Source organism: Lipotes vexillifer, unplaced genomic scaffold (assembly GCF_000442215.2).
Source record: "Lipotes vexillifer unplaced genomic scaffold, Lipotes_vexillifer_v1.1 scaffold1181, whole genome shotgun sequence".
Taxonomy (NCBI): domain Eukaryota; kingdom Metazoa; phylum Chordata; class Mammalia; order Artiodactyla; family Lipotidae; genus Lipotes; species Lipotes vexillifer.
In genome coordinates, this window is record NW_006795271.1 from 1171187 (window position 1) to 1194666 (window position 23480).

At 43.7% G+C, this 23480-nt stretch overlaps 1 protein-coding gene across 1 annotated transcript in view; it reads left to right on the forward strand.

The window, feature by feature from the left end:
* Window positions 1-21708, forward strand: part of CHRM3 (cholinergic receptor muscarinic 3) — a 247194-nt gene extending 225486 nt beyond the window's left edge. The window contains exon 2 of the mRNA XM_007467582.1: window positions 19880-21708. Coding sequence (XP_007467644.1) covers window positions 19899-21671 — 1773 coding nt within the window. The 5' untranslated portion in view covers window positions 19880-19898 and the 3' untranslated portion in view covers window positions 21672-21708. The remainder of the gene's footprint in view (window positions 1-19879) is intronic.
* Window positions 21709-23480: the final 1772 nt, after the last annotated feature.

The following is a 23480-nucleotide window of genomic DNA, read 5'->3' on the forward strand; positions in this document are numbered from 1 at the left end:
CCTGCCCTGAAAATTCTGTTTGAGTCAAGAACACAATCTGCCAGTAGATGAATCCTCAACAGTCCCTCTCTATGTTTTTGAGTTCATTTTAAAGAATGTGTGACATAGGTTTATCTGCACTGAATGAGAAAGATGCCCATGATACATTGTGAAGTGAAAAAAAGAAAACTAGGGAACATAATATACCATTGTTTGTTTGGGAGCAAAATTCTGGGTCAGATTGCCTTGCTTCACATCTTAACTCTGCAACTGAGGAGCTGTATGATCTGCCTCAGTCACTTAACCTCTCTGTGCCTCCATTTTCTCATCTGGACATTAAGTAAAAGACTTAACTCACAGGGTTGTTAGGCAGATTAAAAGACTTAATGTGTGTAAACAAAGAGAACATAGTGAGTGCTTAAAACACACATATGTATAGTGCTGGCACATAGTGAGTGCTTAAAAACACACATATGTATTTTGTAATTACAAGAACACGTTTGGGAAGGACATATCCATTCATCTAACAAATATTTACTAAGTGAACTGTTGCCAGTGGTTACCTCTAGGGCATGGGAATGAGACGCAAGGGCAAGAGGACTGAATTTCTGATTTATACACTTACGTATTGTTTGGAAATTTTCCTTGTTCATGACAAGTCCGCTACCAGGGTAGAGGTTAGGAATAGACTCGGAGCCAGCACACCTGTGTCTTACAATTAGTTGTATGTGGACTCCGGGCAGGTCTTTTAACCACTTGCTATACCAGTTTCTTTAGCTTCAAGTAGAAAGTCTAATAGCCTCCACCTCACATGATTATGATGAGGATTAAATGAGTTAACACATGCACATCACTTAGAAAAGCACCTGGCTCCCTGAAGAACAGATGCTATCATGACAGCAGAAAGGAAACACCGAGAGCAAAACCTGCAGTGTCCTGAGGTCATCATGATGTTTGTCCTCAAAGTCATATAAAAAGAACTTAGAAAGCATGTCCCTGGAAGGACAAAAGAAATCAAAATATAATTGTGGTGTCTTGTTTTCATTTACCTAGTTTCCTATCCTTCCCACAATGCTTGTTTTTAATTTGAAGTATAGCTGATTTACAATGTTGTGTCAGTTTACCACAATGCTTTTAAATCTCTTAGCCATGCATAAAATTCTTTGCTGAGTATTTAAAGCCATCTTGCTAGGTTTTTTTTTTTTTTTCCCCATGACTGGTGGGTTTTTTTCATTTTGTATCCTGTCTCCTTCTCCCCATCCTTCAATGCTGCTGCTTCTTCAGTAGAATTCATTTTGATCTTCAGGACTTTTTACTTTAAAGTCGTTGAGAGAAACGATGATTGCTATGTCTTTTTCTTGCCTAATTTGCTTTTATAAAAAAAGATGAACATTTATTAATCATATGTATCAAATATCTATACATTAAACATGTTACCTATGAGGAAACCACTTTATTTTATCACCAAAAAAAGACTTGGAAACTTAAAGAAAGGGAGGAAGAAAAGAAAAAGTAAGCCTTTGTTACTGTCCCCAGAGGTTTATAACCTAATAGTAAAATGAAAATTCATATATACACAAAGTAATATTTCAAACATTTAAAAACAAGGAATGGCACAGGTGGCTGCAAGTGCAGTGGTAACCTCACCATGGCCACCTTGGCATATCCCAATGAAACAGGAGGGAAGGAGTCAGGGCACAACCTTCAAAATAATGAAATAGCCCTAGGACATGACAGAAACCGGCTAGAACCAACTAGGTCCAAGATGGCAGAATATTCGACTTCCCGTGGACCTTGAGCCTCATCACATGCTCCTTGTAATACATTAGCTAAATGACACACCAACCAGCGTCATGACAGTTCTGAGGCTAACCACAAAAGGCCATAAAAGTGGGCGGTGACCCAATTACTGGAAATCTCCACCCCTTCCCCAAAATAACTGGAATAATCCTCCCACTCATTAGCCTCTGAAATTACCCAGCCCATAAAAACTAACCACACCATGTTTCTCCCAAGGCCTCTCACTTTCCAAGATGGCCCACACTCTGTCTGTGCAGTGTGTTTCTCTCTAAATAAATCCACTTCTTACCTATCACTATATCTCTCGCTGAATTCTTTCCGCAACGAGACATCAAGAACATCAAACTCACTGGGACCATATTGGCGAGACAGCCAGGAGAATTCGGTAAGCCACAGCCTCTTGCCTCCCTTGCGCTTGAGAGGTGCTGCCTTACTTCCAGCCATCTCCATCTCTCTCTCCCTCTCTTTCTTATAGTCTGTCTCATTTTCAGACCTATTGCCACAAAAATGTGGATGCAGGACGAGCAGTTAAAAGCCATCAGGGTGCTTGGTGTGGAAAAGAAGTCTCTGTGAGAGGATAAGTGGATCGTGGAACAGACTACAGAGACGCTAGGTCTGTGCGCCCACCTCAAGGCAATTGCCACGCAATGATTTCAGGCTCACAGTTAAAAGCATAACACTGCCCCCTCCCCCAGCTACTGTCATAGGCTTATTATTGGTCCACCTACACCTAATTATCCTTGTCTCAACTCTGCATCCCTACCTCACTCTTTCCACTCTTATCTCATGCCTTACTCTGCCGCAAATGGGGGGAAAAATCTGCCAGGTACTCTCCAACCTTGCTGGTAGGTCTTTCACTTCCTAATGTTACATATGGGCAGGGCATATCAGGGAAACTTTCCAGCCATCGTCACAGGCAACCAGGGACCCGAGCCGTGGGATCTTTGCCCTCTGGGTTTGCCTTATCCACCATTTGATTAACTGTTAACAGGTCCAGTTGTGTAAAAATATGAAATACAGCCTTACTTAGAGTTTGTGCCATGGTTGTAGCAGCTGTGATCCTTCAGGAGCTCCCTCACGCGGTAGGCGGGCTGTGCACATGACCCCCAGGTATCAGGAGGAGGATGGTCCTGAAGCACATGGTTGGGACTCAGGGTAGTGGGACCATCTTTCACCTCTCCACCACCCCCACCCCACCACCCCCTGCCTCCTGGTGTTTGGCTGGCCCCTCCAGGGTCTGCCCTGACCCCACCCTGTTAGGGCGGGGCAGGCGACTGAAGCTTGGTGGGTCACAAACATGACCGTGCCTGGGGATACATGCTTGGGAAATGACCCGAATTTGCTGTGCTTGCCTCCCCAGGGTCACGAGATTTGGAGTGTCCTTCCAGGGTCATGGGGCCTTCCATCCACCTAACTACAGTCACGGTGCCTCCACTTCAGCTGCCATATCCACCCCTGCACCCAGCCCCACTGCCCACTGGCCAGAGCACATGTGGGAAGAGGGGAGGGCGAGGATGGCATCAAGGCCCCAGGGGTGCCGCCCACAAAAAGAAATGGAAAAGAGAGGTTTTCTTCCTTTTTCACAAACCATCTCCCTTGATGGCCAGTGCCTATTTTCCGAAACTTACCACCTTTGTAGAGAAAAAGGCTGGGACTTAAATAGGTCCTAGAACCATGAGGATGTCCATTCCAGGGGAACATATCCCAGAATACAGGGATTAATCTATAGAATCTACAGAGAAACCTTCAGGAAGGTCACTTATCCCGGGTACTGCAGATGCCAGAATAGGACACGTGGCCCAGAATGCTGGGGCCAAAAAGACTGCCACATGGGGAAGTAGCTAACCCACATTGTGGATAAAGTCGACAGGACTAGGGGAATGGGGACACCTGGAACCAGTCCTGTCTTAGCCCCTTTGGGACCTCTTAATGCTAGTGCTCCTCTCTGGTACAGGAGCACTCTCTCCCTGAAGGAACGATGGGACTCACCATCCCCAAGGACTCACCCCTCGGGTGCATTTTGAGTCACTGGGACAAATTTTCTCTAGATTCTTTTTTGTGTGTGTGTGTGGTACACGGGGCTCTCACTGTTGTGGCCTCTCCCGTTGCAGAGCACAGGCTCCGGACGCACAGGCTCCGCAGCCATGGCTCACGGGCCCAGCTGCTCCGCGGCATGTGGGATCTTCCCAGACTGGGGCACGAACCCGTGTCCCCTGCATCGGCAGGTGGACTCTCAACCACTGCACCACCAGGGAAGCCCACTCTAGATTCTTTAAAACAAAAAAAATTCATTTTCTTTTGTGATGAAGTCTGGCCCCAGTATAAACTTGAGGACAATGAGGCCTGGCCAGAAAATGTGAGCCTCAACTAGAGTACCATCCTACAGCTAGACATCTTTTGCAAAAGGCAGGGGAAATGGACATAAGTTCCTTATGTACAGGCTTTTATGGCCCTAAGAGAAAACCTGGAGCTATGCAAGTCCTACGTTAGGGAACCTCACCAGCTGGGACCCATTTGGGCTACACAAAAGCCCTCTCTGGTGGCACCCAGAAGAACAGGAGCCCCAGACAGAGGGCCCAAACCCCAATTCTCTTCCACCATCTTCAGTCTTTCCCCTGCCCTACTGCCCTATAAGCCTCTTTATGCTTCCGTACCAGAAATGTAGCCAGAGCCTCTTTGCCCCCTTCAGGAAGTAGTAGTGTTCCCAGTGAATTTGAGGTTCTTGATGTCTCATTGCAGAAAGAATTCAGTGAGAGACAAAGTTATAGGTAAGAAGTGGATTTACTTAGAGAGAAACACACTCCACAGACAGAGTGTGGGCCATCTCAGAAGGCAAGAGGCCTTGGGAGAAACATGGTGTGGTTAGTTTTTATGGGCTGGGTAATTTCATAGGCTAATGAGTGGGAGGGCTATTCCAATTATTTTGGGGAAGGGGTGGAGATTCCCAGGAATTGGGCCATTGCCCACTTTTTGGCCTTTTCTGGTTAGCCTCAGAACTGTCATGACGCTGGTTGGTGTGTCATTTAGCTAATGTATTACAAGGAGTATGTGATGAGACTCAAGGTCCACTGGAAGTCGAATATTCTGCCATCTTGGACCTAGCTGGTTCTGACCAGTTTTTGTCATGTCCTATGGCTATGTCATTATTTTAAAGGTTGTGCCCTGCCCCCTTCCCTACTGTTTCATTCCCTCCCCCAGAGATTTTACTCCCATATTCTTACGGGAAGCAGAGGGGCGACAATCCATCTTCTGTAACTGCTTCAGTGCTGAGTAGGGGCATCGACCCTGCCTTCCAGGGGGTAAAAATCTCTGTATGCCTGATCTAGGTGCCCCAGGGGCAGGACAACTCCTTGTTTTAAGTCGGTATGGGCTGGAATCCTCACATAGCCACCTTCTTGATGTGGAACTGTTGTAACTGTTTCCATAGCCTTCCTGTGGATCTTCTTGATGATAAAATACTTTTTGTAACAGCATCATAGTACGAAATATCTAAAAATGACAAAAGACTTAAAAGGCATGGTTAAACATCTGATTACAGTGTTATTGATAAAGAACCTTCATTACAGTAACCAGAATTACAAATGATTACATTTAACTTAACATACCAAATAATCCTAGTTAAATATTTTTCTTTGGGATACCTCAGGGTCCTGCTAAAACATCCCAAATTTAGCTGGAAATCAAAAGAACTTTAATTAAAATTTGATATTTGGGAAGTTTGTCAAGAAGTTTTAAAACACTTGGTCAAATAAGATCATAGGGCACTGAGACAATACTTATTTCTCAACCAAAGTTACAAGAGATCTCAAAAGCAAGTACAAATCACTTAAAGGCAAAGAAACTCACACAATCTGTTGTCAAAAGGCAGCATTTCAAGAATACTTTGGAGGGAGAAACCAAATGCAGTCTTGTCCTAGCCCATTCCCAACAAAATCCATTTACCTGACTAGATGTAATTCAATCTTAGAAAATCCTGATAATGCACAACTCTTTTCTCAGGGTCCACTTTCTGCAAACCTTTCATCACTTTCTGTATCCATCACTTTATTTTTCCATCCAGAAATAGCCAGCTCTAAGTCAGACCTACTTCCTTTTCACTTAATAAAATGCAATTCTATTCCTCATACTTTCTTTACTGAAAACACACATCCTACTTTTCTTAAAAGTTTTTTTTTCCCATTTTGAGTTATTTTTCTTGCTAATAGATTTGCCAGATATACAGTAATAAGGTTTTATTTGACCTCTAGTAAACCTAGGTACAATAGAAGTACTATACTTAACATTGATGACTGTAAAGACGTGCCTGTATTAATCAGACCAACAAGCTTAAGCCACCTTTAATACCAGAAATCAGTTTAGTGTTGAATATTTCCCAGATGACATGAACCTGAAATTCATTTTGGCCAGTTTTATATTTCTGAGATTTATATAAGCACTTAATTAAGTCAATTAAATAGAGCTCTTTTACTAATTAATTTTGGTAATACCATACATTTAAAACACATCTAGAGGGCTTCCCTGGTGGCTCAGTGGTTGAGAGTCTGCCTGCCGATGCAGGGGACACGGGTTCATGCCCTGGTCTGGGAAGATCCCACATGCCGCGGAGCGGCTGGGCCCATGAGCCATGGCCGCTGAACCTGCATGTCCAGAGCCTGTGCTCCGCAACGGGAGAGGCCGCAACAGTGAGAGGCCCGCGTACCGCAAAAAAAAAAAACAAAAAAAAACACATAGATACATATGAATACACAAACAAACAGAGAGACCTCATAGTTCTCATGTCAAAATTTCAGCCCTGAGTCAGGTACAACGTAAAACCCATCAATTACAAAGGGTTGGATTCAAATTGGGCTTCTGGCAGGTGGAACAAATCAAGGTCACCTGTCTAGATGGCTAAACCCTTTTTACTAATGTTTACAGAAAAGACACTTAGGATTTCTACTTATACTTGACAAGTCTAGTTCTAAATTACTTTACTCCCTTTTGCAAAATTTGCATTTTATAAGGATGGCAGAATTGAGGGTTCCTGAGAAGACCAGGTAGGATTGGAATATTACAGAGAGATTGGCATGACACCAAAAGCACATATTTAATGAGAGCTCATATTTAATTTGAGATTAGGGGTTAGAGGCCTTGTCAAACCTCTGGTTTTATGGGGTGTTGGTGCCTGGAAGGGAAGTTATTAGTTTCCTTTAAGGTGATTTTTATAGGAGTGACGAACTTTGTCTTCCCTGGGATTCCCTGATCCCAGGCCTGCGGATCTATAAGTTTTTCAATTTCTGGGGAAATATTTTGGGTTGGACTGTCTGTGTCTTGTATAATACATAGTCCAGCCAAAAACACTCCTTGGCTTTGGTCTTCAGAGAGAATAAGAGTTGCCCCCAAGGCTGAGAGAAAATTCCTCCCCAATAATGGGCTGGAGCATTCAGGCATGACAAGAAACTTGTGAGTTATAAGAGTCTTTCCCCAGGTGCAAGGTAGAGGGATGGCGAAATATTTTAGTTTTGGCTTTCCTCTGACCCCAATGATAGAGCAGGTTTAGTGGCAAGGGATCTAGCATGAGACGTCACGACAGAGTAAGTGGCTCTCGTGTCCACTAGAAAGTGGACAAGCTTATCTGCCACGTCAGTGGTCACCCGTGGTTCCTCCCATGTGATGATGACAGTCTCCTCAGGAGCCTTGGGAGGTCCCAGGTCCCATCAGTCAACCACTGTCGTGACTGGCGTGGGGGAATTTCCTCACTCCCTTCAGTGCTTGGGGCATTCCCTCTCTCAGTGGCCCATCTGCTTGCAGAGTGGGCATGGCATTTTGTGTGTAGGCTGGGACCTGTTTCCTGTGCATTCCTTGCTCCAGTGTTCAGGACTCCCACAGCTGAGAAAGGCTCCCTTCCTTGGCAGACGTCTTCTGGGAGTGCTTTTGGGGTGATCAGGTGGTGGGTTAGGTCTTGTCGTGATGGATGCCAAAAGCCTGGCTTCCTGTCATTCCCTCCTTAAGTCACGCTGTTCCTTCTTTTCCTCCTCAGCCTGGTCTCTACTGTTAAAAATACTGAAGGCTATGTCAATAAGAAGGTTGAGAGGGGTTTGGGACCCCATGGCAAGCTTTTGAAGCTTCCAACGGATGTCAGCGGCTGATTGGCTAATGAAGTGGTTTGCAAATACAGTGTGTCCCTCGAAAGTATTTGGGTTTACATTCGTATACTTTCTGAGGGCATCTACCAATCGGGCCTGAAATAGGGCTGGATTTTCATCTTGGCCTTGGGTGATCTCTTTAACCTTATCATAGTTAACAGGTTTAATTATGCATAGTTTCATCCCTTCAATGAGGCAAAGGATCATGTGATCCCTACTAGTGATACCAGGCTGGCCTGGTTGATAGTCCCTATTGGGATCCATTAGAGGTACTGCTGTCACAGGGTTTCTATGTGGTTGGGCAACATGTAGCCTGTGCCCAAATTTGGGCCTTTTCCTCACTGGTGCAGCAGTGGGAAAGGACAATATTTACATTCTTCCAGGTGAGTCCAAGGAAAGAGTCAGGGCCTGCAATTCTTCACTGAACCGGTTAGGGTCCTCTGAGAACCTGCCTAAGCAGGTGCAGCATTGGTTAAGGTCAGACAAGGAAAAAGGGGTGTAGATTTTGGTAATTCCCTGAGGCCCACCTACTGAAACAGGAGGGAAGGGGGCAGGGCACAACCTTTAAAAGAATGACATGGCCATAAGACATGACAAAAACTGGGTAGAACCAACTAGGTCCAAGATGGCGGAATATTCGACTTCCAGTGGACCTTAAGCCTCATTATATGTTCATTGTAGTACATTAGCTAAATGAAACACCCATCAGTGTCATGACAGTTCTGAGGCTAACCAGAAAAGGCCAAAAAGTGGGCAGTGGCCCAGTTCCTGGAAATCTCCCCCCAGTCCCCGAAATAATTGGAATAATCCTCCCACTCGTTAGCCTATGAAATTACCCAGCCTATAAAAACTAACCATACCGTGTTTCTCCCAAGGCCTCTTGCCTTCTGAGATGGCCCACACTCTGTGTATTGCGTTTCTCTTTTAAAAAATCCACTTCTTACCTCTCATTTTGTTTCTCACTGAATTCTTTCTGCGATGAGACATCAAGAACCTCAGATTCACTGGGAACACCAGGGACCCCAGTTCTAGGTGTGAGGATGAAGTGGGAGAGGAGGGGTCTCCCACTTAATAAAACATCTATTGAGTGATGGCAGTTGTATCAGATGCTTCACCTGTTACCTCACTGAATCTGCTTAACAACCATACGGTATTACTGCTATGACTATTCTTAATTTTCTGGTGTGTGTGGAGACTGAGAGTTTCCGAGCTTTCATAACTAACCGGAGATGCCAAAGCTGGGTGAACAGTGAGCTAGGAGCGTACCACCTTGCAGGACTCCTAGTGCCATCAGGGTGCGTGACAAGTGTTAAGGGTTTGAGGTCCAGAGTACATTCAAGGGCAGCAAAGAGTGATTACAAAATTTGTGTATTATGTGATGCTTGTTTTTCCAGAAAACTCTTGTGTTTGTATTGTGACAACTACCAGATGAACTTTCAAAGAGAGCGTGCGGTTATTTGAGAACCCATCTCTCTCTTAGGTGGAAGAGGCTGAAGCCGCCCCTGGGCAATGGCCTGGTGATCAAGGGAAGACTCCTCTCTCACGTTCTTCTAGTCCTGAAAGATGTATTCCCCCGAACTCTTTCTTTTCTTGGGTCATTCCCAGCCAAATGCCACCATATCTGAGGTCGCCTGGAGAACCCCAGAGAAGTTTGTCAGCCTTCCCTACAGCTGGAGCCCCCAGCCTGTTGCAAATACAATGTGTTTCTTCCTTCCTGCCGCCTTTACCTTCTCCAAGCTTATCTCTTTGAGCCCTTATGAGTTCTCCTGTCCAAAGTATAACAGTGTTAATCTCAGTAATGCTGGGGTGGAGACAATCGTTCTGGGTCTACTCTGGGAAGGAAATTGCGCTAGATGTCGGAGGAAAGAGTTGAGTAGCAGAAGATGGAATCTTCGGTGTAGTGAGGGAGACAAGTTGAAATGCTGTGGGCTCGGATGGGAGGATGTGCAGGGCGTGCAGGACCACTGGGTGGTGGACTTTGAATAGTCTGTGTACTCCCTTCGGAATGCTGTGTTCTTTTACTGCATGGCAGCCTAGAGTTATATTCCTCAAATTCACAAAATAGCCTCGCCTTTCTCCTTCTATTGCAGTGATTTTGTTTAGTTGATGGTGTCTCCAGGTGGTTCCTAGACAGCAAGAACTCTGTCTTCCACGTAAGGCCTGCAGTAAGCACTCAGACACATTGACTGTCTGAAATAATGATTGAAGAGCCAAATAAATGAATGTGAGAATCATCCTCAGGGGGAGTGGGGAGAGTGTGATTTCCAGAGAAATTAAATGTGAGCTGATACTGGAAGAGACTTAGAGTATGCCAGGTATGTGAGTGCCAGGACATTTTCCAGATTCTCCTGGCAAATGGAATGTTGCAACATTTTCTGAATCTCTACTCTCTTTCTTTATAGTAGAGTTTCTCAACTTCAGCACTATTGACCGCTTGGGCTGGATAATTCTCTATTGTAGGGGCTTGTCTGGTGCATTGTAGGATGTTTATCAGCATCCCTGGCATCTACACACTATATGCCAGTAGCACGTTCTCCCCAAATTGTGACAAGAAATGTCCGCAGACATTGCCAAATGGAGACAGAGTCACCCTGGGTTGAGACCTCAACCCAACAAGTGTTTTATACTCAACAAATGTCAGCTCTTGTTAGCCTTGAAAAGTGCCAATCTATAAAATCAAGCAGTCATAGAAAATTATTCAATTAGTCTTACCATTTTTGAGAAACTGCCATGGACCCGTCAGACTATACTGAGTGTTTTCTACACATTCTATCCAATCCTCAAGTATGATAATCCTCATTTTATAGATGAGGAAGCAGGATCAGAGGACTCAGATAATGTGCCCACGTGGCAGAATCAGTATGTTTCTGACCCAAATGCATCGTGGCAGGGCTTGTTACACTGTTTTCTACGTGTCTCCCGCTTACTTCTACTTTCTTTGCAAACAGACAGTCTTCTGTACATGTGTGAATTGGGCAGGACACATGTAGGCTGAAGTTTAAAAGGAAATCACATGTATGGACTATGTCCAGATACAAAAATAAATACTCTGATAAATATGGACCTTAAAAAATATCATAGCTACTCTAACTTAATCACAAGAAGTCAAAATCAAGCCAGAAGAACTTTCTTCCCAGATGTCCTTACAGTATGTAAATGGAGATGTAAGAAATATTTAGCCCAAATGACTGTTTTCATTAAAAAGATTTCCAATCAGAATTATTTCTACAATTATGTTAGCTCTAATAACATTACAAAAGCACGGTATTCAAAATATTAATAAATAACAATGAATTTGCAGAATGTTGAAACCGTACTGAATGTGCCTTAGGTCATAAAGGTTTGCAGTACAACAGAATTCATCTTTTTCCCTCAGAAAAGGACTGCAGGGGGAGTGCATGGACTCCTGTGGGCAAAGTGGGTTTACAGATATTTATTTATTTTTAAATTTTTTTATTTTTATTTTTGGCTGTGTTGGGTCTTCGTTGCTACGGTGGGCTTTCTCTAGTTACGGCGAGCGGGGGCTACTCTTCATTGCGGTGCACAGGCTTCTCATTGCGGTGGCTTCTCTTGTTGCAGAGCATGGGCTCTAGGCGTGTGGGCCCAGTAGTTGTAACACGTGGGCTCAGTAGCTGTGGCTCACAGGCTCTAGAGCACAAGCTCAGTAGTTGTAGCACCCATGCTTAGTTGCTCCGAGGCATGTGGGGTCTTCCCGGACCAGGGCTCGAACCCGTGTCCCCTGCATTGGCCGGCGGATTCTTAACCACTGCGCCACCAGGGAAGCCCCCAGATATTTAAAAAGAACTGCTTCACCTCTGTTTTTCATTTCTTGTCATTCCTCTAAAAATTCTAATAACAAAGGCTTGAGAGTGCTGAGGCAGAATAATCATTAGTCCCATTTAGGCTTTTTTTTTTAACATCTTTATTGGGGTATAATTGCTTTACAATGGTGTGTTAGTTTCTGCTTTATAACAGAGTGAATCAGTTATACATATACATATGTTCCCATATCTCTTCCCTCTTTGTCTCCCTCCCTCCCACCCTCCCTATCCCACCCCTCCAGACAGCCACAAATAAGCTTTTGTTTTTAAGGTAAAAAACCGTGTTATTTCAGTAGCAACTGCTATGCCTAGGCAGTGCTGATGCAAGTGCTTTTCCAAGCAGCCTTCATTTTTGTTGTCAAACTGAATAAAACATATGAAAGGCGGCAACCAAGGGAGGCAGCACGATGCATCCACTTTTTGAAGACAAGCTTTGTCCTTTTTAAATGGAATTCTGTTCCAGTTTTGGCTTCTGGGATGTTCTGTTTTGCACCAGGAGTGACTGCACCATATTAGGGCACATCTGTCCTCCCTGCGGCTTGAAATGAATAACACGAGCTGAGTTCACAAAGTTTGATTCTGACTGTGCGCGTCTGAAAAGGTTGGATGCCCTTTAAAGACATGTTTGATTGCCGAGCGTGTGTTGACCCTGTTTGATATCCTTCACGGACTGCGTGACTGAACTAAGCTGAAGTTTCCCCATCACCAGCCTGGGGAAACGGGCGGCGCTTTGGCGCCTGCTGGAGAGGTTGTTCTCCGAGTCAGCTCTGCCACCTGGTGGTCGGAGGTGGCATTTCCTGTGCCCGACCAAGCTAGTTTCAGGAAAAGTCGTTTTACCTGTTGAATACTGTGATGAATTATGACAGAAAACAGAGACACTCTTAGCAAAGAACACAGTCCAAGAGAGACCCGAAAAAATCCCCGCAACATGATGCATACCAGATTTCGAATATGGAAGAAGCACTAAATAATTGGTCTTAGAAAAAAGCATATGATTGTGAATTGCAAGAAATTTTTCCTTTTTTTCCCTGAGCCTTCATGATTAAAATAATAATAATAATAGAGGTAGAATTCATTTAGACAAAGGTTTCAGGTTTATATTGGCCTTTTAGGACTCTCTAAGAACTTTCACATGTATTTTCACGTCAGACATTTAAACATTTTTTTTAAGTTATCTATATATTTTACAGATTTATAATCCCAGAAAAATTTTATTCCATAAGTAGGGGGAAGGGAGTTAATTTCTCATGAGTGTCCTTCGCTTTCCTCTGAACTTAGTACTCTCAAATTGTTCTTTCATATTTTCTCCTTCACTTTCTCCTTTTAAATTTTAAAAAGATGTCAAACTATCAACTGCAGTGGTTTTCAAATATTGTTGAATGTGACCCACAGTACAAAATACACTTTACATCATGACTATATATTGAATGTGTGGGTGTGTGTGTGCACATGCGCTAATCAGAACTTTTATGAAACAGTACTGTTATCATTATGTGGTTCGTGTTCTGCTGTGTCCCATTCAATTCTGTTTATTTCCTTTTCTTTTTTATTCTCATGCTGGCCCACTAATTGGCTCCTGACTTACATTTTGAAAAACTAAGTGAATCAATTCTGTTTGTGCTCCTAGATGGAATGAAGTGAAAACAGTCTGGAAATCTCTATATACTCAGAGATGAAATCAAGAACCATCCCATATGTACAGAGTTGTAATTAACCCACATGGAAGGATGACCCTTCTCCCAGAATCCAGGAGGGCTCTGGAAGGTGCTTGTCTCGCCCACCGGCAGGATCATGTTCAGTTTTGAGCTCCTTGCCTGGGGGCTGGGCCTGCACCACTTCAGTTGCAACGCCCTGAATGTCCCAGGGACCCCACAGCCCCCAGCTTCCAGCCTGGGCAGGAACCTGCTGTAAATCCCAGAGCGGATCTAGAGCCACCCCCCCGCCCCCTTCTGCTCCTATGTGATAACCCCGTTTGCCCTTATGCAGGCTGCATTCCTAGAACTCCTGCCTGGGACCACTTACAAAGTACTAAGGTCAGCAGGCTTACAGGCCTCTCTGTTCCCACCACCTGTTTCTTCCTGAGCATTAAAAAGCAATGTTACCCTTAGCTCTCCTCACCAACATAAGTCAATGCAGTGAGCACTAACCATGAACTCCCTTGACTCAAAATATACTAACTGTACAGCATATAGGCTGTTGAGTCAGGATGAGAAAAAAAAGAGCATGGAGCAGAGATGTGACGTCCCTTTCTCAGAAAAAGCACCTTAAACAGAATATATTTAGTCCAGGTTTATCGTTGTTTCATCTCGGTCTCAACTAGAACCCCTGATTCTTAGGAAGTCACATATTACTCATGAAAGGATAGCTGTACAGGAAGAAAGGCATTGGGTGTCTATCATGTCTAATAAGAACTTTTAGATATTCTGTGTTGAAGTCCTTATGAACTTTTGATCAGGTTCTTCTGATGTCATACTGTGTACTAACAAGACATCAATTGTCAAGCCTCCAGAATGGGAAGATCCTTTTTATGAGATGAATATGGCACAGTGGCATGGAGCCCAGAGATAAGGTGATGGAAAATGTCTCAGGTACCCGGACCTGAGTGAAGGTTGGGGGAGGGAGATCTTTCTTATTTGCCTAATGTTTAGGCCACTGCACCATCCCTTAGTGCTCAAAGATTAATGTGTTTGCAGCTCAAAAGACCTTATCCCAAAACTCTGTCTCTACTAGAGTATTTGAAGACCAATTGACTGTATATACATGGATTTATTTCTGGTTACATTGGTCTCTATTTAGGCCAGTAAAGACATATCTTGTTTTATTGCACTTAGCTTTACTGCTCTTCACAGATAATTGCATTTTTAACAAATTGAAAGTTTGTAGCAACCCTGCATCAAGCAAGTCTATCAGTGCCATTTTTCCAACAGCATTATTTTTTAATTAAAGTATGTACATTGTTTTTTTAGGCATAGTGCTAATGCACACAGTATCTGAAACTTTTAAGTGATATTAGATAGTGAATTAGTGTTGAATTATAAAAAGAACAATGGCTACTGGTAAGTATGCCAAAGATTTCAGGTCAAAGATCACCTAACAATTTGTGGTTCACAGGTTTTCTGATAATGAGTCAAGATACCCCTAGACACCAGAAACACCAGGACAGGTATTTAATCAACCCATTATAGAAAGCTGGTCCTAAGTGTAGGTGTCTTTCCTCAATTCTGGTTTCTTTTATATTCTGTATTCCAACAAAGCATGATTGGACTGGAATATTGTATAACTTGTATTGCCCTCACGATTCACAGAAATGAACTGAAAGAGAGAATTATCTCCGGCTTATTTCCAAAATTCCTACTTATATTTTTCACTATTATCGGTCAACTGGGCAAAATAAGTTGATATTAATTTGTACAAACATAATGTGTTATTTGCAGTGAACAATGTGACATTTCCTTAAAAACTACATGCTTTTTTAAATTATGTTATCCATGTCCTGTATCTCATCTAAGGTGTAAGTCCTTGGAAGGCAGAGTCTTGACTTATTGAATTCAGTGGCACCAATCTTAATGACCTAAAGCTAGTAGTGGTTCAGTGAGAAGTGCTGATATAGCTGATGACAGTTATGTTAATAAGGACCCTTTCAGGTGCAGATGACAGTAACCTTTCTCAGGTAGCCCAGGCAGCAAAGGAAATGGTTGGCCTACATAACTGGCAAGTTCAAAGAGGCAGAGTTGACTTCAGGAATGGCTGGATCTAGGTTTGAGAGGCCATGATGATCATACTGTCTCTATTCCCCCACATGCCCTCCCATCTCTCTCCTTCCCCCATATCTCTTGCTTGCTTGAAGCAAGCAAACACAGATTTTTCCATGTGGGTATAAATAGAGTCACCAGCACCCAGGCATCCCAAGGAACAGAGAATTACCCATCTCTCCTCTGTGTTTGCTTGCTTCACAGATTTTTCCATGTGGGTATAAATAGAGTTACCAGCACCCAGGAATCCCAAGGAACAGAGGATCACCCTCTCTCTTTCCAACATCCATGTCATTCCCCATATTTACTCTTATTGCTCCTCTTTTTTTTTTTTTTTTTTTTTTTGCGGTACGCGGGCCTCTCACTGTTGTGGCCTTTCCCATTGCGGAGCACAGGCTCCGGACGCACAGACTCAGCAGCCATGGCTCACGCGCCCAGCCGCTCCATGGCATGTGGGATCTTCCCGGACCGGGGCACGAACCTGTGTCCCCTGCATCGGCAGGCGGACTCTCAACCACTGCGCCACCAGGGAAGCCCTTACTGCTCCTCTTTGCATGTTCTTCAGGCCCATTACTGAAGCAGAGGAGGCAGACCATGTGATTGATGCCCATCCAGAAATACATACTGTAGATGACAGGCCATTTCCAAAAGAATGGCTGAAGGAGAGACAAATAACAGCCATCCACTGCATGGCATTGATAAAAAGAAAAAAAAAGAAAGATGAAAGAAGACTGATGTATTATCAGCACAAATATAAAGCTGTGGGATTATTAGCCATTGTATTTATTTATAATAAAATCAGCATGGCATAAGTGATAAAAATAGGTCTATAGAACGTGATCAATTCCATATGACATGAAAGCAGAGACCTAGAAAATATTTTAAGTGTCTTAAAAGGTGCTAGAGAAGGTTACGTGAGATTCAGAGCACACCAGTGACTGGGGTGGGGAGGGAGTTGGAGGAAGCGAGGAATGTAAAATGGGCCCTAACCCAAGCCAATCAGTGGACAAGGAGACTTAGCTGCTGCGTCCAGGAAGCTTTGGAGTGAAAGGTGGTGGGAAGATAAAAGCTGTTCAGAGAGCACAAACCTTCCTTGACTTATGATAGGGTTGCTCCTGATAAACCCATTGTAAGCTGAAAATGTTGTAAGTTGAAAATACATTTAATATACCTAAACCTACCGAACATCGTAGCTGAGCCTACCCTGCCTTAAACATGCTCAGGACACTCACATTAGCCTACAGTTGGGTAAAAACATCTCACCCAAAGCCTATTTTATAACGAAGTGTTGAATAGCTCCTGTTACTTACTGAATACTGTACTGAAAGTGAAAACCGGAATGGTGGTCTGGGTACAGAATGGTTGTAAGTGTATCGGTTGTTTACCCTCGTGATCGTGTGGCTGATTGAGAGCTGCGGCTCTCTGCCACTGCCCAGCATCACGAGAGACTGTTGTAACTTGTATCACTCACCTGGAGAAGAGATCAAAATTCAAAGTATGGTTTCCACTGGAATGCATGTCACTTTTGTGTCATCGTAAAGTTGAAAAATCAAGTCTAAACATCATTAAGCTGGAGACTGTCTGTATATAAAAACTTAGCTAGGGTATAGTGCAGGATAAAGAGAAATGCAAGAATGAGGGTGAAAATGCAAAAAAGTAATCCTTATCTGACCATATGTAGTAGAGGACATTGGAGCGGGATCCTAGACCTCCTAGTAGAAAACTGTGTGCCTTCATATGTCCAACCATGAATGTATGTACACACACACGGTACATATATACTGCATATACACACCTTTCAATATTCTTCAATTATACTTTAAAGAGGTGTATAATGAGTTATAACCCGTTAGGAGGGACTAGTTGTATGGATGACCTGGTGGTGAGACAGAGTAATACCACAGTTAAACAAGGAGGCAGTAGGCTCAGATTATCTGGTTGTGAATCTCTGCCCCTTTATCTTCACTTGTTAGCTTGAATCTTTGGACAAATTACTTAACTCTCTGGATCTCGATTTCCTGTTAAAATGATGTTATTTTAAAGATTAAATGAGACAGTGCATATGATGGTTTACAAAATGTGTACCACGTAGGAAATGTCTAAGAAATATTCTCTTCTGTCATTTATAATTGTGCTAAATTGACCTCTGAGCATCTTGGCCACCAAAGCAAAGTGAGTTCAATGTTCAGCAAAAAAATAATAATAATAAAACAGCAGACACTACACTTATGTAGCATGTACTACCTGCAGACTCTGGTCTAAGTACTTTACATGTATTAAAACATTTTGATGAGAGACAAAGTTTCTTTCACCACTTACTATTGAATTCTGGGTTGAATTTATTCCATTATACAGAATGTTTCATTCCCATTTTTCAGTGAGGAAACTGGGACTCAAAGAGGTTAAATAATACCCAAGATCTCACCCTCAGGAAGTGGTTGAACCAAGATTTGAACCTATGCCTTTGGGACTCCAGAATCTCCCTGCTACACCCTAAGCTCTTTCCAAAAGGCAGTGTGTGAATCTGACTATACTCCTTTGAGAGATACCCTGACCTGCAATACCTAAAGGCTTGATTTAAGACTCTTAAGCATGTGCATGTGTACACAGATTTGCACTGTAAGAATTTACAGCTGAACATTTTAACCAAGAGCCAAAACACAGCAGAAGTGTTCTCAATAGATTTTTGCTGTGATTCTCAAACGTTGAATTCTTAGAATGACACTCGTTGAGGAATGATTTACTGAATAAAGTCCACAGAGATTGGTGGTGTGAGAATCCCCGAGTCAGTTGCATCCTGGAAGTAAAACTCTGGAGGTTCTGAGAGGTTGGAGCTGGTCTCAACCAAGGCTTTCCGTGAGAGCAGAGAGGGTCTTACTAGAGATGCATTCGTTGTAACAATTCTTGGTTATTTATTTATTTTAGTGACACGTGTTTGAAAGAACTAATTGCCAAAGAAAAGAAGTGATGCAAATGAACTTACTTACTAAACAGAAACAGACTCACAGACTTCGAAAACAAAGTTATGGTTACCAAAGGGGAAAGGTGGCGGGGAGCGGGATGGGGGATAAGTTAGGAGACTGGGACTGACATATACACACCACTATGTATAAAATAGATAACTAGTAAGGACCTACTGTAGAGCACAGGGAACTCTGCTCAATACTCTGTAATAACCTCTATGGGAAAAGAATCTGAAAAAGAATGAATATATGTGTATGTGCAACTGAATCACTTTGCTGTACACCTGAAACTAACGCAAGATTGTAAATCAACTATACTGCTATATAAAATTAAAAATTAAATTAAAAAAAGAACGAATTGCAGTTTTGCAACTATTTATATGCAGATGTGTTGGTGCTAACATGCTTTTTCATAGCTAGAAATAACATATCTAAATACTAGAAATATTCAAAACTGGTTCGGTCAGTTCAGAACAGTCTGGTCAAGGTTCTGCATATTATCAAGCAAAAGATAGCTGCCTCGTATACTGTTCCCAGCCATTACAAGGAACCAATACATTACTTTTGTTTGTTTGTTTTTGTTTTTGTTTTGCGGTACGTGGCCTCTCCCGTTGCGGAGCACAGGCTCCGGACGCACAGGCTCAGCGGCCATGGCTCACGGGCCCAGCCGCTCCACGGCATGTGGGATCTTCCCAGACCAGGGCACGAACCCGTGTCTCCTGCGTCGGCAGGCGGACTCTCAACCACTGCGCCACCAGGGAAGCCCAATACATTACTTTTTCTAACTGTGTGTTAAAGAGATAATATAATGGAAAGTGATTTATGCGTATTTCCCCCCTTGCTGCAGGTTGCTGTTGCTTATTCCAGTGAGGCTTACATGGCTGGAATTGCCTTAAAGTTGCTTATGTTTGAAGCCTTGGTTAGGTAAATGCCCAGGTGGATAAAATGCAAATGAATAAGATCAATTTCTCACGTAGTGTGATGATAAAGCTATGCTGGATGAGTACCATATATGCAGCTACTATTTTTCCCCTACTTTTCAAAGAAAGAGAAGGAAGGAAGATCTTGTTTGATGACAGCATCATGCGGAAGTATATGTGGTCTGTATTTAGCAAGGTGGAAATTGTGGAGAAAAAGCACAATGTTCAGTGCATGTCACCAGCTAATCGTGCCACCTACCTTGAACAAATCGATCTCTGCCTGCCCTGTGCTGTTCACCTTTATTTAAATTATCTATTTTTATCGAAATAAAGTTGACAACTCCTCAGCTTTAAAATAAGGGGATGAACTGATGTGCTGGACTCTCCCAGGTTCGCCTATAATATAGGTCCTCTTATCCAATAATAGGAGGAATGCTACTTTTAAAGGATGCAATGCAAAGAACAACTCAAATGAAGGCAGAAATGGTCCTGACTCCATCTTTTCTCTTTTCTCCCCAGACTATGTCAGAGAGTCACCATGACCTTGCACAATAACAATACAACCTCACCTTTGTATCCGAACATCAGCTCTTCCTGGATTCACGGCCCTTCCGACGCAGGGCTGCCCCCAGTAACGGTTACTCATTTTGGCAGCTACAACATTTCTCGGGCAGCTGGGAATTCCTCCTCTCCAAATGGCACCACCAGTGACCCTCTGGGAGGTCATACCATCTGGCAGGTGGTCTTCATTGCATTCTTAACGGGCATCCTGGCCCTGGTGACCATCATCGGCAACATCCTGGTGATAGTGGCATTCAAGGTCAACAAGCAACTGAAGACCGTCAACAACTATTTCCTCTTAAGTCTGGCCTGTGCCGACCTGATTATTGGGGTCATTTCAATGAATCTGTTTACTACCTACATCATCATGAACCGATGGGCTTTAGGAAACTTGGCCTGTGACCTCTGGCTTTCCATTGACTACGTGGCTAGCAATGCCTCCGTCATGAATCTTCTGGTCATTAGCTTTGACAGGTACTTTTCCATCACGAGGCCGCTCACGTACCGAGCCAAACGAACAACAAAGCGAGCTGGTGTGATGATAGGTCTGGCTTGGGTCATCTCCTTCATCCTTTGGGCTCCTGCTATCTTGTTCTGGCAATACTTCGTTGGGAAGAGAACTGTGCCTCCAGGGGAGTGTTTCATCCAGTTCCTCAGTGAGCCCACCATCACCTTCGGCACGGCCATCGCTGCCTTTTATATGCCTGTCACCATCATGACTATTTTATACTGGAGGATCTATAAGGAAACTGAAAAACGTACCAAAGAGCTTGCTGGGCTGCAGGCCTCTGGGACAGAGGCAGAGGCAGAGAACTTTGTCCATCCCACAGGTAGTTCTCGAAGCTGCAGCAGCTATGAGCTTCAACAGCAAAGCATGAAACACTCAGCCAGGAGGAAGTACGGACGCTGCCACTTCTGGTTCACAACCAAGAGCTGGAAGCCCAGTGCCGAGCAGATTGACCAAGACCACAGCAGCAGCGACAGCTGGAATAACAACGACGCTGCTGCCTCCCTGGAAAATTCTGCTTCCTCCGATGAGGAGGACATGGGCTCGGAGACAAGAGCCATCTACTCCATCGTGCTCAAGCTTCCGGGTCACAGCACCATCCTCAGCTCCACCAAGTTACCCTCGTCAGACAACCTGCAGGTGCCGGAGGAGGAGCTGGGGGCAGTGGACTTAGAGACGAAAGCCAGCAAACTGCAGGCCCAAAAGAGCATGGACGACGGAGGCAGTTTTCAGAAAAGCTTCTCCAAGCTTCCCATCCAGTTGGAGTCAGCCGTGGACACGGCCAAGGCCTCTGATGTCAACTCCTCAGTGGGCAAGAGCACAGCCACTCTGCCTCTGTCCTTTAAGGAAGCTACTCTGGCCAAGAGGTTTGCTCTGAAGACCAGAAGCCAGATCACTAAGCGGAAACGGATGTCCCTCATCAAGGAAAAGAAGGCGGCCCAGACCCTCAGCGCCATCCTGCTTGCCTTCATTATCACCTGGACCCCCTACAATATTATGGTTCTGGTGAACACCTTTTGTGACAGCTGCATCCCCAAAACCTATTGGAATCTGGGCTATTGGCTGTGCTACATCAACAGCACCGTGAACCCCGTGTGCTATGCCCTGTGCAACAAAACATTCAGAACCACTTTCAAGATGCTGCTGTTGTGCCAGTGTGACAAAAGGAAGAGACGCAAGCAGCAGTACCAGCAAAGACAGTCAGTCATTTTCCACAGACGGGCACCCGAGCAGGCCTTGTAGGATGAGGTGTGTTGTCAGTAGCAGTCACCAAACGCACACATCAACCCACAGACCTTAGGAGGGAGTGAGGCGAGGGTGGGGGTGATTTCTGGCGCTGATAAAAAATGTCTTTATCACCCAGATGTGAAAGAAGCTGCCTGTTTACTGATCCATTAAATAAATCCATTTTCATATCAAAAGTCAAATACCAATTCAGCCAAAAATAAATAAATAAGCATATTACTGAATATGAAGAAATTTATTCTGAAATAGACTTTGTTTTTTCTTAAAGAGAAAGAAATAATTGTTTCATAGCAATTATATACCCAAATTGGTCTGCCTGGGCCTTTTCATTCCCATTAGCTCTGGAATCTCGGTGAGGATAACTAGCTGGCCCAGTTGCCCTGTTCTCTCCAAGGGTCCCCAAAGTGTTGATCCAGATCCCACGTGGAACACATCAGGCTAGTGAATCCGTGGTTCTGAAATTCTTTCGTACGTTGCAAAGCCTCACCTTCTCGTCCCTGTAGAGCTCCCCGTCTTCTCATTGGTGTGTCGTTGAACTCTATTTGTGGACTTGATTCTTGATTCTTGCAAAGTACTGTTTTGTGCAGTTCAAGTTTCGTACAAATAAAATATGCATAAGTATATATGTATATATATATGTGTGTGTGTGTGTGTGTATGTGTGTGAATTCCACGCGCACACACACAGTGTATATAATATAATGGGAATCACTGAACTGGCAAATTATTCCGGCAATATATTCTTTCAGTACTTTGGTGACTGACGTTTCTCTAGGATCCTAACACAACGTAAAAGTGAACTTAAACCCCGTGTAGTGTTTTGGAGACCAGGGCTGTTTTCCCGGAGACTATGCAGCAGAGAACAGCCAGGCCCTCTGGGCAGGTCTGTGTGGAGCGGTCAGCCTGGTGAGTCAGATGAGCACCAAGGTTCGACCAGACTCTGAGTAAGCTGTTACCTTTGTGGACACCCTCAACAGAGCTAAATCAAATGGGGGCCCCTCTGAGCTCTAAGAATGAACCACATCCACATGTCTGAATTTAATGGTCCAAATCTGAATGTTTCCAAACAAAACCTTTGCTATCTTACCTGCTTGAAACTCAGTAATAGTGTCACGTTTGAATGGCATACACAGCATTACATGGAGCAAAGCAGAAGAGACCTTCTGAGGGGCAAAGAAAAACACGGGATTCGATTTCTTGCTACTTGACATCTTTAAATGAAAAAGGGCTTACACCTTTTGTCACTTAGCTGGGGCCAGTGCTTTCTGCTGTTCATTGCGCAACCTTTCCCCAGGAATGGGTGGGGTTCGTGAAGTCATAAGTCCTCTAAAGAAAGTATTACACTTTGAAAAGTATTGCTTCAAATTGATTTCCTTAGTACATTTCTAAAAAGTGATTTTGTATTCTCTTCTGAATTGGCCCAAACGCTAACTGTTCTATTTGGGGGAGGGGAGGGCTGCTGCTGTAACCGTCGTCTGTGTTGCTGCTGTAGGTGTCAGGGTTCTTTTTTTTTCCTTTTGTGGGCTGTGTGGGGAGTGGGAGGGGCGGGAGGGCGGGGGGCTGAGGAGAAATCTTCCCTCTGTACAGGGTATCCGTGGTGTGAACCCGGAGCCAGGGTAGAAGCTGCTTTTGTGTTCAGTGTGAGCTGGTGTTTACAGCAGATGTTGACAACAGTGGAAGTGTACTCAGTGGTGTCTGTGTTTCTGAACTATTTAATTTTGTGTTATGTTTATATGAAGATGTATTTATGCATATTTCACCGAGTTCTATTTAATGTTGATAAATATTGCTCTTCAGTGTTCAGCAG